The sequence below is a fragment of the Garra rufa genome, chromosome 12, assembly GCF_049309525.1.
Source record: "Garra rufa chromosome 12, GarRuf1.0, whole genome shotgun sequence".
Taxonomy (NCBI): domain Eukaryota; kingdom Metazoa; phylum Chordata; class Actinopteri; order Cypriniformes; family Cyprinidae; genus Garra; species Garra rufa.
The window spans coordinates 28,237,964-28,255,906 of record NC_133372.1 but is presented as its reverse complement, the minus strand read 5'-3'; the positions used below and the strand labels follow the sequence as shown (position 1 = coordinate 28,255,906).

Genomic DNA, 17,943 nt, shown 5'->3' with positions numbered 1-17,943 from the left:
TCCAGGGTCACAAATGATTTCTTTAAAAAAAATAAAAGGTTGTTCCAGCATTCTGGCTTATGGAAGCTGTAGGATACAAAATGATCTTCAAAATCATTTGCTGTGGGGATTTTATAACTCTTTGTTTTGTTTTTCTATGGATAAAACTGGACAAAGAAAGACATTTTCATCCACTATGGAACCATCAATCATCTCCAAGTATCTAAGAGACCACAATGGTGAACCAGTGAAGCTATGAAAGCTGAGAGCCTTTGTACTGCAATACTGCCCTCTACTGCCAGGAATATTTGTTTCAGCACAAAAGAACAAAGGAAATCACACAGTAAAGGACACAAAGGAAAGTATGGTACATGTTCAACACCTGACAGGCAGTGACCAAAGTCAACCTTAAAAACTATTGACCTGTCCTACTTTCTCCTTGACCTTTTTTCTGTGGAAACTGGTTGACCTTTCAGCAAATTTTCATACTAAAACCATTTAGTTATGTATTCTATTTTTGAATTGGTATTATGAGTACATCTCAAATGACTTATCAAGCAAGTAAAACCGTAAATTGTCCATTATGTATGACAAAGATTTTGGACCACAAACAATTAACATATAAACCACAAGTCATATGACACACAAACCACATTAAAGCCACTCTAACCATCTATTTTATATCCAGACCACACCCCTCTCACCTGTGCACACCTCTTCCCACTTTCCTTCCCTGTCTATCCCTCACTTAACAACTCACTCAACTGTTAGTACACTTTGGATCAAACCAGGTGAGTTGCTTTCACAGAAGCTAAATTTGATTTGAATGGATTACATGGAAAGGTCAACATGCACTGTATGGGTATGTAATGCAAATTAAAATATCAAATGCAGCTCTGATTTATGTTTATTGCTTCATCACAGATTAAAAATGGGCTGCTTCACATTCGTCAAAGTTGTGATGGTTGTGTTCAACTTGCTTATCTGTGTAAGTATGCTTTTTTCTTCATTAAACGTAAACATTTGAGTGCAGAGAGAGGGGTGTTTAGAAGAATAATTGCATTTCTTTATTTATTGACCTAGACTTTTATGTGGGGTGTAAAGAATGAAATGGATTTCGCCTGCCTCTGAATGAGCAACAAATAATTTATCCTCTCCTCGAACGAACGCACACAGTACACACATAAATTGAACTAATGCAAACGATAACACAAATCCATTAGAAAATGCTTCATTGCAGCACAGTGAAGTCTTGATAATCGCAGTCAAAGTGTGAATGTGAGTAAGTCAGTCGCACTTGCTCACATGCAATGATTTTCATCTCATTATTGTTCAGAGCCACTTCGTTTGTTTGAGAGCTAAAGCCTAAAGCCTCAGCAAGTGGCTGAAATGATGGGTATGCTAGGTTGCTTGGTGGGACAGGAGATTTTTAAGGCTGTAGATATAGGAACAAAGGAGAACGTATGTAATTGTGTGCAATATTTCATTTAAAGCATTGCTAGAGCAGCGTACTATTAGTTTCTATTTGGTGAACGGTTTCTATTTATCTAATCTACAACTGACTTATCAGTCTTAATACTTGTCAAGGTCTGTAGAGGACAAAATTGGCATTGCCTAGGTTATACAGAATACAAGGTCAAGATTTTCTACAAAGATTTCATTAAAAGCAAAAAATGAGACATTTATGACTAAGTGCTTTTTGTTCTTTTTGTCAAAATCTAAACATAAACCAATCAGTCTGTCAATCAGTCTTTAGACGTAGCGATTGGAGAGCAATGGTGGATCAACAAAAGAAAAACTAATTTGATTTTTGATGTTTACTACAAGTCTTCTTCAGATGTTAGAAACTTGCTTTGTTTTACTATATGTCAGCTGATTATAAAGCGTATTTAAACCAAGAATGATAACTATAACACTTTGACATTAATAATCGTTCTACATCTAGGAGAATAGAAAAGTAGACACAGCTTTACATATAACAAATAAAGGCCTGAATGTCTGAATCTCGAGATTCGAGTTGACAGAATTTTGCTGAAAATAAGGTAGTGTATGACAGGCACAGACTGCAATTTTTTAGCTTCTGACTATGATTTTATCATTGCTGAGGATATCAAACATGTTATATATTTTGAGTTTGTTTTAGAACACATTTGTGACCCTGGACCACAAAACCAGTCTTAAGTCGCTGGGGTATATTTGTAGCAATAGCCAAAAATACATAGTATGGGTCAAAATTATTGATTTTTTTTATGCCAAAAATCATTAGGAAATTAAGATCATGTTCCATGAAGATTTTTTGTAAAATTCATACTATAAAGATATCAAAATGTAATTTCTGATTAGTATTATGCATTGTTAAGAACTTAATTTGGAGAACTTTAAAGGTGATTTTCTCAGTATTTAGATTTTTTTGCACCCTTAGATTCCAGATTTTCAAATAGATGTATCTCGGCCAAATATTGTCCTATTCTAACAAACCATACATCAATAGAAGGCTTATTTATTGAGCTTTCATGTGATGTATACATCTCAGTTTTGTAAAATTTAACCTTATGGTTTTGTGGTCCAGGGTCACATTTTGATTTCATTTCTCATGGTTCTCCTCCTTTCTTTTGTTCGGAATGACCTTAAAGTCTGGTAATGTGTGGTCCTTAGTCGTTTAGTTTATGTATGATGCCTAATGTTCAGTTTTAGAAAGGTACATAGCGTATTCTAAACATTAACAGCCAATCAGAATCCGAAATGCTTTAAATAGCTTAAGAATTAAATGTGACGACATAACGTTGGCAGTATGCATTGGTGTAGATGCTTATACAGTTATTGCTACAGTTGTCTTTATAGTTATAGTTCTTGGTGTGAATGAGCCTTTATTGTATTTTTATTTCTCCATTTCATGCTCCATTAAAATGCTTTCATACTGATATATGACTTGTTGGAATTACACAAAAAATGACTGAGCAACAGCTGTTTAAAGACGATAGTGTTAGCAGAGTTGATTTTGAGAAAGATCGAAGTAAAGTTTTCTTAAGATTCCAAAGCATAATCATCAAGCAATGTTGCATATTTTCCTCAATTCTTTTCTAAATAATAATTACTATATTATTAATCACAATATAGCTATTTTTAATGTTTTGTCTTTGTTATTAAAAATAAGAACAAAGATGCAAATAAACAGTAGTTTAATCAAGAGCAGGGAGTGATTTAATCTTTTCTTTTAATCAGTGTTGGGGAAAGTTACTTTTAAAAGTAATGCATTACAATATTGCATTACTTCCTAAAAAGTAACTTTTTAGTTACTTAGTTACTTTTTATGAAAAGTAACACACTACGTTACTTTTGTGTTACTTTTGCATTACTATTTAAATCTGGGCAAGGCTTGCTCGTTTGTTTTTAATATAAAATGTTCAATTTTTAGCAAATGTAAAAGCCCTTTCACACCTTTTCCTTTTTTGAAGGAAAAGTAAATTCACATCTGTACAGTAGAACTGTAGGAAAAGAAAATTCAACACTCTTCAGCAATAAGAAAAATGAAGCACAAATGTTAGTTAATCTGAAGTAAGTTTTTTGAAGTAAGTACTTATTAGTATGGCTGAATTGGATCAGCAAAAGTCAGCAGCAAAGACATTGGTTAATAAAATGAGATTAAATACAAAAAGGAGACAAAAAGTAACTCAGATATTTTCTTGTAAATGAAAAAGAAATGCATTACTATATTAGTTACTTGAAAAAAGTAATCTAATTGTGTAACTTGCAATACTTAATGCGTTACCTCCAACACTGCTTTTATTATTATTCATTCTACATTAAGACCTATTGTAATGCATGGATCTAATTTAATGTTACACATCAGATTTTCCCTAGCCATTGACTAAACGTTCATGTAAGATATAACAGATTATGTTTGTGTGAATCTCACCAAGACATATTTCTCAATATTGTACTTTATAGGAAGATTACGTGCTCTCTGAGAGCCGCATCTTATGCACACGCTTCACAAATGTCAGTCAGCGCGATCATTTGCTTTTCTTTTTTTTTAGCATAGGTTTAAAAATCACATTTCACTGGTTTGGACTCATGTCATTGAGAATTCGATATGAATATTTACAAAGCTGGAATGCTGCACTTTGCAACAATAGACCTACAACTTGTGGTGAAAAGCAGCAGAAGTGAGCAGAGTAAAAGGTACTGCTCTCAGAACGTACAAATTAAGATAATTTTAGGTGTTTACTATTTGGAGCATTGGGATCGCTAGAAGAGGGTTTAATAAACAATTTTTTGTGAAAACCTCAAATTTGACCAAAACTTAAATTTTTCCACTTCTTTTGCCTGTAGCTCAAAATTAGTCAGTGCGCATTCAGACTCATTTTGCCAACACAGGTCACATATGCTTTTATGTTGCAGTACCCTGTTAAACAGCTACAGCTCTGCACAGTTCAAATAGGCTGTTTTAACATTTTGCAACCAATTTATTTGCTATGCTCAGTAACGTAAGAGAATGCTAGACATGGCATAATTGCTTTTATATTGACTTGAATGAAATAGCCTAACCTAAAAGAACGATTTGTGGATTGACGTGAATGCCAGCAAGCAGGAATGCTCAGAATGTTTGTGGATTAAACATCTCCGATGATGTTCATCGCCATGGATTGATTTTATCGGGTAACAAGAAAAGGTAGGATATGGATTTAATTGCAAACTGTTAGAATGAAGCTGAAGATGAATCTAATTTGTTTGTCTAATGCTTCAGTGACAGATTGAATGTATGAAAGTATACAAGTTATACTGTAATTAAAATGCGGCAGACTTTAATGGACAGTAAAACAAAGGCAGAACACTGTATAACTCCAAGCCGGCACCGTAACTTCATGTTGATGTGGCTAAAAAGGCAGAACGCCGTAACTCAATTTGAGCATTACAAACAAAGTGAAAGAGCAGTAAGTGGTGTTATACGGTGTTCTGCCTTGGTTTCTCCAGGGGTTTTCAAAGTTACAGTTAAGACAATCCATTATTTTCTCAAAAAAAAAAACTAAATTGACTCAAGAAACTTATGCACATGATAAAGGATGTCCTGAATGTCCCAAAAATATCAATAGCTAATTTTTGACCAAAATTGAAGTTATGGTCTTTTGCCTTTGCACGGCAGAATACAAAGCAGATTTACAGTATTAAACAGGAAAATAGTGCATCGATAATGCAATAGGATAATAGTAAACACTCAATTTTTCAGTTAAAGTCAGCTCATCATTGTTTCGGTTCAAATAGTATCTGTGAAATCAAGTCGATAATATTGGCAGAAAGTGTTCCCAGCTAAGCAAGCCAAAGGCAAGAAACCAAAACTCCATCTGTGACAAAAATGAAGCAAAAGATGATTGGGAGAAATTAGGCTCAAGTCCTGAGCAGAGGACTCAAATATTACTTAAATAGTTGTCAATGTAACTGGATTGGATTCCTATTGTAGGGTTAAATATTTGGATGTCAGCCAAGACTGAGCCAAGAAGCTCCAATAAAGCACCATATCACACTGAGATGAAAAACTCTCACATTTGTGAATAATAAATTGATGCTGCACATTTATGCATTCAGTATATTTTACACATTTCAATTTACATTCAGCAAGACAGCCCTCAGCGCGCTTTTGTTTTCTATTTAGATTTCTCTGCACAGCGGTCTCCCAGTGTAATACCATGGAAATCCAAATGATTTTCCTCCCCTCCCCAAGTCTAATCAGTTTCATTCCACTCCCATACAATGTGCCATTTCATTTCCTTAGTTTACCCTTACGCATAATCTGATTTCCATGCAATCTTTCCAGAAGCATCTTTCTTTGACACACCATTTCCAACATTATGCCATGCATGGTGGCGTTTCATCAAAGCATTATTTACTAAAAAAAAATAAAAAAGAATACCAGTAATAATTATGGCGGAAAGGATGGAAATTTTGAAGAAAGGAAGTTGAAGGTAATATCCCCGTCACATTCTATTTGCTTAGAGACGTGTCCATTATCAAAAGCTGACAGTTAAACTGCTAAAACATTCAGACAATTCCCAAAGCTCCATGCGCACAAACGGGAAATGATAAAATGAAAATTATTCTCACGTGAAAAAAATAAACGTTGACGGGAAGGAGTATTGAGCGCTTCATGTTCAGCTGTCAGCCAGCTGAGCTGGATGTGAGTCGCCCTGACAGCCGTGATTGCGTCTGACAGAACATATCAGGTTTCAGAGATGGTTATGGCACCAACTGTGAATTAACATGCTGACACCAACCCATTCATTAACCCAAACCACTACCAAATGTGTTCTGGGGCTTAGACCTTTTGATATCCGACTGGATGCGTGTCATTCTGCTTGGAGACCTCGCTTGAAATAGGCAGAGCTTTTGAATAAACCTCTTCTACATCCCACATTTAAATAAGCCAACCGTGGTGTTGCACTTGGATCTCCATACATCAGAAGACAGATAATGACAACAACATTGTGTCTCCATCATTAGCCCCAAGAAAATCCATGCCATGATCAGACCTGGTTATATTTGACAGACCTATTGTCTGCGAAGTGTCCTGGAAGTGACATAAATGTGGCCATTAAGGGAACCCTTTAGTTTCCTACTGAGCCATTGCCATTGTTGAATGACCTACCTCTATGGAAGAACACACATAACTCAGGTACACTCTGGCAATAATGGGAAATCCATGCAGGGCCTCTTATCGTACAGCGTAATGGTGAGAATAAAAGGTCATGGGAAAATGCAAAAGATAAAGGAGCTGAATCCACATGACTATAACTGATACATGCCTGCAGTCATAATGCTTTTATATGAACTGGAGCTTACAGCAAAGTAACTTGAGCATGGTGTATGATGATGTTTCGTGAACTAAAATATGACTACTAAATCTGTGTTTACCACTATGTCACACAGTATCAGACTACGGTCTGTTTTGAAAGATACAAAAGATTGTACCTTACAGCAGCTGGTCACATTACTGACCTTTAAACAGTTGAAATGCAAACCTTTGTTAGATATTTTCTTTACTCATTTACCGAAATATTTTTTCAAGACTATGAGCATTGTGATTAACAACAAAAAAATTCACTTTCCCAGAACATTTCCTACATTTACTTTTCGCAGACTCTCTCCCAGTTGTTTCATTCAAACGCAACGGGCGCCAACTTTTCTTGCTTTTGGGGGTTGACAGTGATACTGGAACATAAAGTTGTAGTCAGATTTACTGTTATTTGGCGAATGTTGTGAGCAAAATATAGCCGTTTTCATACTACGCGTCATTTGTGCGATAAGGAATTAGTGTCATATCAAAGGATTTCGCATGTTGGTAATGCGGATTTGACTATCAGAAACCTGCTTCCATGTGAGCTGTCAATAAACCATTTTGGCCGCAAAAAATAACAAAAGTATAAATAAAACTATAACATATTGTATTCATATTGTTTAAAATAACTTAAATTATACTCACAGTACACATCTGTATACATGTACAGTTGAGGTCAAAAGTTTACATACACCTTTTAGAATCTGCAAAATGTTAACTATTTTACCAATAGAAGGGATCATACAAAATGCATGTTATTTTTTATTTAGCACTGACCTGAATAAGATATTTCACATAAAAGACATTTATATAGTCCACAAGAAGAAGAAAAAAAAGTTTAATTTATAAAAATGACCCTGTTAAAAGTTTACATACTCTTGATTCTTAACACTGTGTTGTTACCAGAATGATCTACAGCTGTGTTTTTTTGTTTTTTTGTTTAGTGATAGTTAAACTGCCTGTTGTTCTTCAAAAAAAAAAATTCTTTAGGTCCCACAAATTCTTTGGTTTTTCAGCATTTTTGTGTATTTGAACCCTTTTTATGAAGAATGCCAGGAAGTTTAACTGTTCAGGACAAACAAGGGACTCATGAACAACTATCACAACAACAACAAAAAATTATTAAGAATCAAGCATGTGTAAACTTTTGAACTGGGTCATTTTTATAAATTCAGCTATTATTTTTTCTTGTGCACTATGTAAACGTCTTTATGTGAAATATCATATTCAGGTACTAAATAAAAAAATAACATTCATTTTGTATGACCCCTCCCCTTATTTAAATGCAATTTCTGTGGAAGTAAAAAGTGTAAAATGTCTTTGACAGCTGGCGGGCATGTGTTTGGCGGCTGCAGGGATATGGGTGACAGTGGATGGAGATTCCTTTATGAAAATCTTGCCACCGTTTACTGATGATTACCAGAACCATGTCAATGTAGGAATTTTCAGCATCACTATAGGAGCAGTTATGACTCTGCTTGGACTACTGGGGTGCTGTGGAGCTCAGAAAGAGAGCAAATGCCTTCTTATAATGGTAAATCTAAATCTTTTTATCACCTGATATCAAGTGCAGTATAAAACGTATGTTCACTCTCTTTGTCTTTCTCTGTGCAATCAGTTCTTCTCCATCGTCCTGATCATTTGCATTGCTGAGACTGCAGCCGCAATAGTAGCCCTGGTCTATTCCTCATACGTGAGTCTCGCTCTAAACCACTGACCTCTCTGCCAATCCTCCCCATCCCCCCCACATACACACTCTTTGTCTCTCTTTTCATTTTAGCGGCATGTAAATTCCCATCATACTCTGGCCATCATTAAATTAGGGGGTTTGAAATGGCTCCAGCACATTCAGCCACTTAATAACTCCCAGATTGCCTCAGGCGCTATGCCAGCACTCTCACTTTGAGCAATTTATCGCACAACAATATTGACGTTTAGGCATTTTATATGCAAAACAGGTGATTTACATACAGAGCTTCACCCATTTAGTGAAATGTATAATAATTACAACAACTTTCAATGAGTTATAGAGGGTGTGTTAAGAGAATAATGCCATTTAATTAAAAACACAAAGGCCTTTTAGGGCAAATTTAAAAATTGAATTCCATTTAACAGACAGCAATCTCATTTAATGCATATGAATAGATAAACCTATATTAGAAGAAGAGCATATATGATATTATATACAAGTGGGATCCAAAATCTAAGACTATATTTGAAATATGAGATTTAAAAAAAAGTACAACAAACAAATATTAGGTCATAAATTAATCACTGATTAATAAGCAAATTTATGACATTAACCATGTTAATTTAAGGTCAGGTATTCTTGCTTCCATTGTAGCACAAGAAGCTTGTTAGAACAGTCTTTTACACCTTAGCATACCATATAAAATACTAAAAAATGACAAGTAAGGTTCAGTTTCACTCACTGTTATGCTATAATTCAAAATGAAAAAAGTATAGAAGCTCATACTTTTGAACCACACTGTCTATTTGCGGTATCTGGTCGTTGTGGTTCTACTCCATTGAGATTTAAAACGGTCTTCTAGGTATTTATGCAAGCGTAGAATCAGTTTATTCATGAAACATCATTTATATAGCTATCTGGAAGAAATGCGATACTTCATCAACAAGCCAGAGCGGTTAATGCTACTAGGGAGTCACCAGAAAGGAAAAGTGCAGGACATTCCTGTGAATTATAGATCGCCTAAATCGTTCAGAGGAACATTAAGCATGCAAATACTGATTTAATGTGCTGTTTGTCACCATCACACTTTTATCCATTCATTTATTTATTATCCTGACAGAAGAAATTGGTGTTTTAATAATTCATGTGCAAGTCTATGAGCAGCTGCCTCATTGTAGTTTTGATAAGAAATAGGCTTCACAAAGTCATAACAATCACACCGATTTTGAATAGCATTACATGTTTACATTAATATGTAAAATTGTTACAGAATAAGCCAAATCGTTGTGGAGATTGCGTTTTTAATGTTCAATTGGTCACAGCTGTTTACTGTGTGATCCAAACTGTAATCACTCCCATTTCGATTCCATTGTGCTAACGTGGTGTCGTTTGGCAATAACATTTTCACTTTTTAAATTAAAGATTGTCATTACGATAAGTAAAAGCACATCGAATTTACATTCTTATGTTGTATTCCTTTCCCAGTTGATGTTATAAATGGCATTCTGCGCTACACGCTGGTCTCAGATCAGCAATTAGCAAACGCTCTATTGCTTTACAGTGCTTTGTCCTGTCTAGATTGTGAGGGAATACCTCCAGACATTGATGGATTAGCTCTCACATAATAACTCTACTGATCTGTGTAGCTTCCACTGCTTCATATAGGTGGGAGGGGGAGTACTTTTAATTGTGTTTTGTCTGCACATCCCCACAGGCATGCTGTGCTAAAGACCACTCTTGCTGACCCCACCTTTCCCTGCAAACACACACATGTAACACCTAGCAACAGAGTCCTTGTGTGACTAAAACTCATCTGGGTTTATTAATCAAAATCCAACTAATAAGGGAGAAAGTAAGAGAAGAGAGAGAGAAAGATAAAGCAAATGCAAGCGTGCAGCACAAAGGAGAATTTACTTTACATAGCATATGCGGCCACAATGCATTCACACTATTTTTTCATATACGGTTGAGGTCAAAAGTTTACATACACCTTGCAGAATCTGCAAAATGTTAATTGTTTTAGCAAAATAAGAGGGATCTTACAAAATGCATGTTATTTTTTTTTATTACTGACCTGAATAAGATATTTCACATGAAATCCGTTTACATATAGTCCACAAGAGAATATAATAGTCAAATGATTAAAAATGACTTCATTCTTTATACTGTGTTGTTACCTCAATGATCCACTGCTGTGTGTGTTTGTTTGTTTGTTTTGTTGTTTAGTGATAGTTGTTCATGAGTCCCTTGTTTGTCCTGAAAAGTTAAACTGTCCGCTGTTCTTCAGAAAAATCCTTCAGGTCTTTGGTTTTCAGCATTTAAACCCTTTCCAACCTCCATCTTTTCACACTGAGGACAACTGAGAGACTCATATGCAACTATTACAGAAGGTTCAAACGCTCACTGATGCTTTAAAAGGATAAACGATGCATTAAGAGCCGGGGGGTGAAAACTTTTTGAATTTAAAGATCAGGGTAAATTTAACTTATTTTGTCTTTTGGGGAACACGTAAGTATCTTATGTAGTTTCTAAAGGGCAGTACTAAATAAAAAAAATATGTAGTTTAGGCAAAATAAGAAAAATGTACACATTCATTCCATTGAAAAGTTTACATGCATTGTTTTTCCTTCTGAAGCATCAGTGAGCATTTGAACCTTCTGTAATAATAGTTGCATATATGAGTCCCTCAGTTGTCCTCAGTGTGAAAAGATGGATCTCAAAATCATGCATTGATGGAAAGGGTTCAAATACACAAAAATGCTGCAAAACCAAAGAATTTGTGCGACCTGAAAGATTTTTTTTGAGGAACAGCGGGTAGTTTAACTGTTCAGGACAAACAAGGAACTCCTTCAGGTAATAAAAAAACAAGGTTCTAACAAATAGAACCTTACTGTAAAGTGTTAACATGAAATAATGTGAATGCAACTTTGACAGCCCTATATTCGTCCTTTTAGAAAATATTTTTCAAATTAAATGACAAATCAATAGCCACAAAATATCCTTACAATTGCCTCTTCGCAGGCAATTTGATTGACAGGCAATCTAACCAATCATAACACTTAATCTGCCATTTTGTCCGACAAACAAATCAGACAGGAGAGTAGATAAATTCCAGTGGTCTTAAATTTTTTAAAAAAAATGTGTATTGACATCTTAAAATAAAATAATTTCTGATGTTCATTCATGTTTGTTTCATGCTTTAAGTAAATATGAAAAGACTATCGTTTCACGTGCCATTTAAACTGAGGTAATATATTGATCTGTCATGACATTAAGAGCCACAAAATGGCATTTAATGTTTGAATTTCTTAAAAAAATGACTAAATTTGAAAGCTAAGACCTTGTTTCATAGCAAAAGTAACCTGCTCTGTCTTGTCTGTTGTCTGGCATGTTGTGAGTTTTCTCTTTGCTCTACGATGTATTTTTTAATGCATGAGAACATGATGTGTAGTGTAAGAGCGGCATTGTTTGTTGGACCTAGCAACAGTAACTAAGGGGGTGAGTCATTGTGAAGAGTCAATTGACTAGTAAGAATTGCATTGCAGAGAAGTTACTTTACTGCCAAGCCTTTGTGTCATTTACCCATGAAAAATATCATTGCTAGTGGCTTTGTGAAGACACAATGGTGAAGCGAGTTGATTTAATGCAGTTATGTTTGTTAAAGATTTGTATCTGCTGTTTTCCATTGCTTTCTGAATTTTTATGTGTCTCTGTTTATCTGTGATTTTGAAAGACTGAGATCATTCTAAAAGCATGGGCCACACCTGGACTGAAGGAGCAGTATGGGAAAGATAAAATCCTCACGAACTTGTGGAACTCAACCATGACAACAGTAAGCCATGCGCAACCAAATACATCCATACATGAGTATTGATCTGTGCCTCAGGCTTTTCAGTACAGGTCAAATAAAATGAATCCATCATGTCAAATTTCCCGGCCAAACGTGTCTTTAAAAACCAGTATGGGGTGGCTGACAGTAAATGTGAAAATGAACTTACTAAACAGGCTGCCATGAGTTTGACAGGCTAATGAATACCTTTCAAGAGCTTTACAGATCAATACTCACACGTACTGTATATCATGGGAACATAGATATGTTAGCCCTACAAAGCAATATTTGTGAAAATACTATATGCAACTGACTGTTCTTACCTTTCATTGTGTAATAGTTGCAGTGCTGTGGCTTCAGTAACTACACAGACTTCTCTGAATCCTACTACTATGAGCAGAATGGCCTTTACCCTCCTACCTGTTGTGCAGGTTCTGAGCTGTTCCCCTGTGATGAGGACAATGCAGATTTTAGTAATGTGGTGGTGAGAACATACACTGTAAAAAATTTGCTGTAGTTCTGCAGCTGGTTGCCAGTAACTTACTGTAGATTTTTAATTTATGTTATTTACTGGCAACAGTTTGTTCAAAGTTAAATGAACATTAAACATTAACAAGTCTTTGTCTTTACAGAATAAAACTATAAAATAACAACCTACTGCAAAGCATTCTGGGAACCAGAAACCTTCATCAACCTTTTTCTGTTTTTTTCCTTCAGATTTTGGTTCCCAGAATGCTTTGCATGAGGCTGTTATTTTAGTTTTATTCTGTAAAGATAAAGACTTGTTAATGTTAATGTTCAATTAACTTTGAACAAACTGTTGCCAGTAAATAGCACAAATTTAAATCTACAGTAAGTTACTGGCAACCAGCTGCCAGTAATACTGTAATTTCTACAGATTTTGTTTACAGTGTAGAACATTCACACTTATATATCAAATAATTCCCTTCTATGTTACATTCAAGTGTGAATGCTACTTGGTAACACATGCTTCTCTCCATGTAAAAAACACAAAATGCTAAAAATTAAACCATATTTAATGAAATTAATAATTACGTACCATTTACTACTGAAATGATTCTCTACTTCAGCATGTTGAAAGTTTATGGGTTAAAACTTTATGGGTTCCCAGCTGGAATTATGAAGTCGCCGACTCATATTTATAATAATTCTGATTATTTCCAAGGCAGTCACCTGAGCCATAAATGGCATATTATTGATGCTACTTATGGTCTCATGATGAAAACTTACCTATGGGAACTTTTTCGCAAGATGCGAAATACATACCAATAAGTACATATCACTGCAGTTTCCAACAGAAATGAATACTAGAGGCAGTAAAACAAGCACATGTAATCATTTTTGTACAGTTATGATTACAGCTCCATTTGTTTCACTTTCCGGATGTAACAAGTTTGCTCGGAAACTTAGCCGACACAGAATTGGACTTAGGATGTGGAATCCTTAGGTTTGAATCCTGTAAAAAACATGACTCACAATGAAAGAGGTGAAAGATCGAAAAACAGCATGCTTGCCCATTGCGTTTTTATGTCACATTCACTTTTGTTAATACCATCGAGTGGGTTTAGGTGTAGTGCAGATGGTATGTTATTTTAAAGCATCACAGAGCATTAGAGTTACAGTATAGCTCCACTCAATGGACATTTCAAGTCAGAACTGCAGTAACACGTAAAAAAAAGTCACATAAAACATACTGTATGTTCATCTGTTCTGGTGGAAAAAAACAAACACTCTTTTTACACGACCCAGTGGACTTTCTACATCGAATATGTCACAAAATGTACATGCCAGTACATTTTTTGCATCTTGCAAAAAGTTCCCAGAGGTATGTTTTCATCATGAGACCAGGTTTGATTGATGCTGCATTCAAATGCACTGGCAAAATCATACCTCCAAGTTATGCGTTTAAGTCAGAGACGTTAAACAGGAGTAGCCAGATAACTTTCTAAATTCGAAATGATGAAAAGGATTAAAACTTGTACCATGTAAATAAAATGTAAAATTTGGCATTATCTCCTAACTTCATGCTATTACTATGTTCAGATGTCATTTTAAAGGGGTCCTATTATGCTCTTTTACGAAGTCTTTATTTTGTTTTGGGTGTGCACTAGAACATGCTCTCATGCTTAGTGGTTCGAAAAACACTGGGTTTGATGAAGGTCCGCCTCCCGAAAAACTAAATGTGTTGTGATTGGTTAGTAGTCCCACTGCATTTTAATTGGCGAACAGCTTAGAAGGCGTTTCAGTACTGCCATGCCCCTTCCCAAAGCAGCAAGCTAGATTAAAGTGATTCTTACGTTTTAAATATGGATATTACAAAAACACATCGGATCGCTAAAGGAGGCTTTTACTGACCATGTGAGGCAATTTTTATTATGCATCGACTTGTTTTGGACTGATGGAGAGAAACACTTGTCTGTCATTCTTAAACTTGGGAGTGCCAGGGTTATCTTTAATATAACTCCAAATGCATTCAACTGAAACCAATGAGACCGGACAACCGATGACACGATGATCGTCAATCTAGAAAATGCTTGTGTTTACATCAGCCGCGGCATCGCGTGTGTTTCGACCAGGTTTCGACCCTCTATACCGCACGTCAATGATGCGGCTCTGATGATCGTCACTCTAGTCAATGCGTGTGTTTCGACCTTCTATACCGCACACATCAACGACGCGGCTCCAGCACGTCTACCGGAGCAGTTCACGGACACTTAAGTCAATGCTCGCATTTATACCAGCCGCCCTGCGATTTGAATTTCCGTGAAAAAGCATAATAGGACCTCCTTTAAAGAGGTAGTTCACCCACAAATGAAAATTCTGTCATTAATTAATCACCCTCATGTCGTTCCAAACCCGCAAGACCTTTGTTCATCTTCAGAACACAAATGAAGATATTTTTGATGAAATCCAAGAGCTTTCTGACCCTCAATAGACAGCAACGTAACTGAGAAGTTCCCAGTTCGAAGCTACGAGATTACTTTGTGTGCGCAAAGAAAACAAAAATAACCACTTTATTTAACAATTCTTCTCCTCCACGTCACCATCCTCCACCAATTATCGAGAGTATGTGTCGTGGTACGATACTGCCGTCTATGCAGGGTCAGAAAGCTCTCAGATTCTTAATTTGTGTTCCAAAGATGAACGAAGGTCTTACGGGTTTGGAACGACATGAGGGTGATTAATTAATGACAGAATGTCATCATGACAGCTCTGATTGGCTGAAGGTACCATAACCAGCCATGACTAGCATCCACTTATCTTTTTGTCAGCCTTACTAGGCGAATGATACGTCACTAATTAATATTCATGAGCCAGGCTGATAAGATATATAAACATGACCCCCACCACTTCTCAGATCACTCCTAATCCCCTGTGTAGTACAGAGATGTGGTTATATGATTTGGGGCCTTTCATCTGATATTGGTTTCTCTACCCAGGGCTGTTTTAAGCAAATTGTTCAGATCGTCCAGAGCAAAATCAGCATTGTGGGAGGAATAGCTGCTGGAGTCACTGCCATTGAGGTAAACACAACACATCCATCATGCTGTTCAAATAACAATTGTATTGGAAGAAGTGTGCAGGATTTGACTGTAGCCTTTATCATGATTGGTTGAAACTAGTTTGGTATACAGAACAATTTAGCACTTTGCATGTCCAGCACAAGCTGTAGCAATGGTTATCATTATCTTCATTGCTTTCAAACGTATTTAAATCTACTTATGCCTGTTAGGCACTTCAATCATCAAATATTTGCCATCACCTATTATTGACAATGTATTTTGTTTTCTAGTTGGCAGCAATGGGGGTGTCTATGTACCTTTATTGCTACCTGGACAAAAAAGCCACCTGAAAGTCTCATCTTACTAGTTTGTTATGATGTATATGCACCTTTCCTTCACGTTCCAAGCTGGCCAAGATTAGTCAATACTTTAACTGTAGATAATACCTTAGATATGTTATTATTTATTGTAGGATTACAGTTGTATCATGTTAACAAGGTGAAGTGGATGATGAAATTGCTGTTATTTGATTTTGGATTTGGATGTTACATAAACATAATCATTTTCTTCAGAGTATGTAATGTAATGCAATTCACGAAATAAAAATGTTGCCCTTCTACATGAGAAAGTAATTTCATAACCAGAGATCAAGTTCATTTGCATAGAGAAGCAATAATTGTTTTGCACTGAAACGCTTCACGTCACACAAGCTGTTCTTATACATGAAAAATTAGTTTAGGGAGAGACAGGAAAGTGTTAGAGGAGAATGTGTTATAAATAATGTATTTTGCACAATACAAAAATTAACCCTAACCCACTGAAGATATGTCACCCTGGACCACAATACTAAAGTAATAAGGGTCAATTTTTGAAAATAGACATTTTTGGATCATCTGAAGGCTGAATAAATTAGTTTCCCATTGATGCATTCCATTGAGATTTGTTAGGATAGGACAGGACAACATTTGGCCAAGACACAACTATTTGAAAATCTGGAATCTGAGGGTGCAAAAAAACTAAATATTAAGAAAATCACCTTAAAGTTGTCCAACTGAAGTTCTTAGCAATGCATATTACTAATCAAAAATTAGGTTTTGATATATTTATGATAGGAAATTTACAAAATATCTTAATGGAACATGATCTTCACTTAATATCCTAAAGTTTTTTGGCATAAAAGTAAAACTGATCATTTGAACCCATACAATGTATTTTTGGCTATTACTACAAATATACCCGTGCTACTTAAGACACATATACAGCATGTTGGAGACTGACTGAGGATCATCATTTTTTTCTTTTGATATAGTTGATACTAGATGAAACGTAACTCCACTTTCTTTAAAAATTCCTTGTAATGAAAGGCAAACAGGCACAGTGTGACCTTCTGCCTCATTGATTTCAATAGTATACATCATAATGAATTAATAGATTTTTATATAACATTTATACACAATATTGGGTTTGAGTTTGACTTTTAAGATTCATACACTACATCTCAGTCTGCAAAAACAATGGCTTTAGCTGACGGTCTGGATCATTATGCAATTTCCCCTAAAACATAGGCACACATACACAGTAGAATCAATTACGCAAGGGATCAGCCACAGTAAATTTGCATTGATTTCAATAGTCACACCATTTCCTTTGTGGCGGCTTCAATTTTCCACATAATTTGCCTGCTGTGCTGTCTGCTTATCGAACAGGAAATAATAAATAATAATAACTTCATATTATTCTATTGAAAAATATGCAAACATAAATATGCAACACCAAGAAAGCATTGCTTAAAGGAGACATATCATGGAAATCAGATTTTTTCCGTGTTTACAGTGCCTTGCGAAAGTATTCATACCCCTTCGTTTTTTTTTATTTTGCTGCCTTAAATTGAACTGTTGAATTCCTTTTTCCCCCCACATCAATCTACACTCCATGCTCCATAAAGACAAAGAAAAAACTAAACTGTCACAACTTCATGAATGTATTAACAAAAAAACTGAAATAAATACATTGCATAAGTATTCAGACCCTTAACTCAGTACTTAGCTGAAGCACCTTTACAGCCTCAAGTCTTTTTTAGTATGATGCAACA

General features: G+C 35.5%; 1 protein-coding gene across 1 annotated transcript; it reads left to right on the top strand.

Moving 5' to 3' along the window:
- Nucleotides 1-910: 910 nt before the first annotated feature.
- Nucleotides 911-16,201, top strand: LOC141346322 (tetraspanin-1). Its single transcript, XM_073851182.1, has 7 exons — nt 911-967; nt 8,136-8,342; nt 8,427-8,501; nt 12,232-12,330; nt 12,668-12,811; nt 15,789-15,872; nt 16,142-16,201. Exons 1-7 carry the CDS (start codon nt 911-913, stop codon nt 16,199-16,201), a joined length of 726 nt encoding a protein of 241 aa, XP_073707283.1.
- Nucleotides 16,202-17,943: the final 1,742 nt, after the last annotated feature.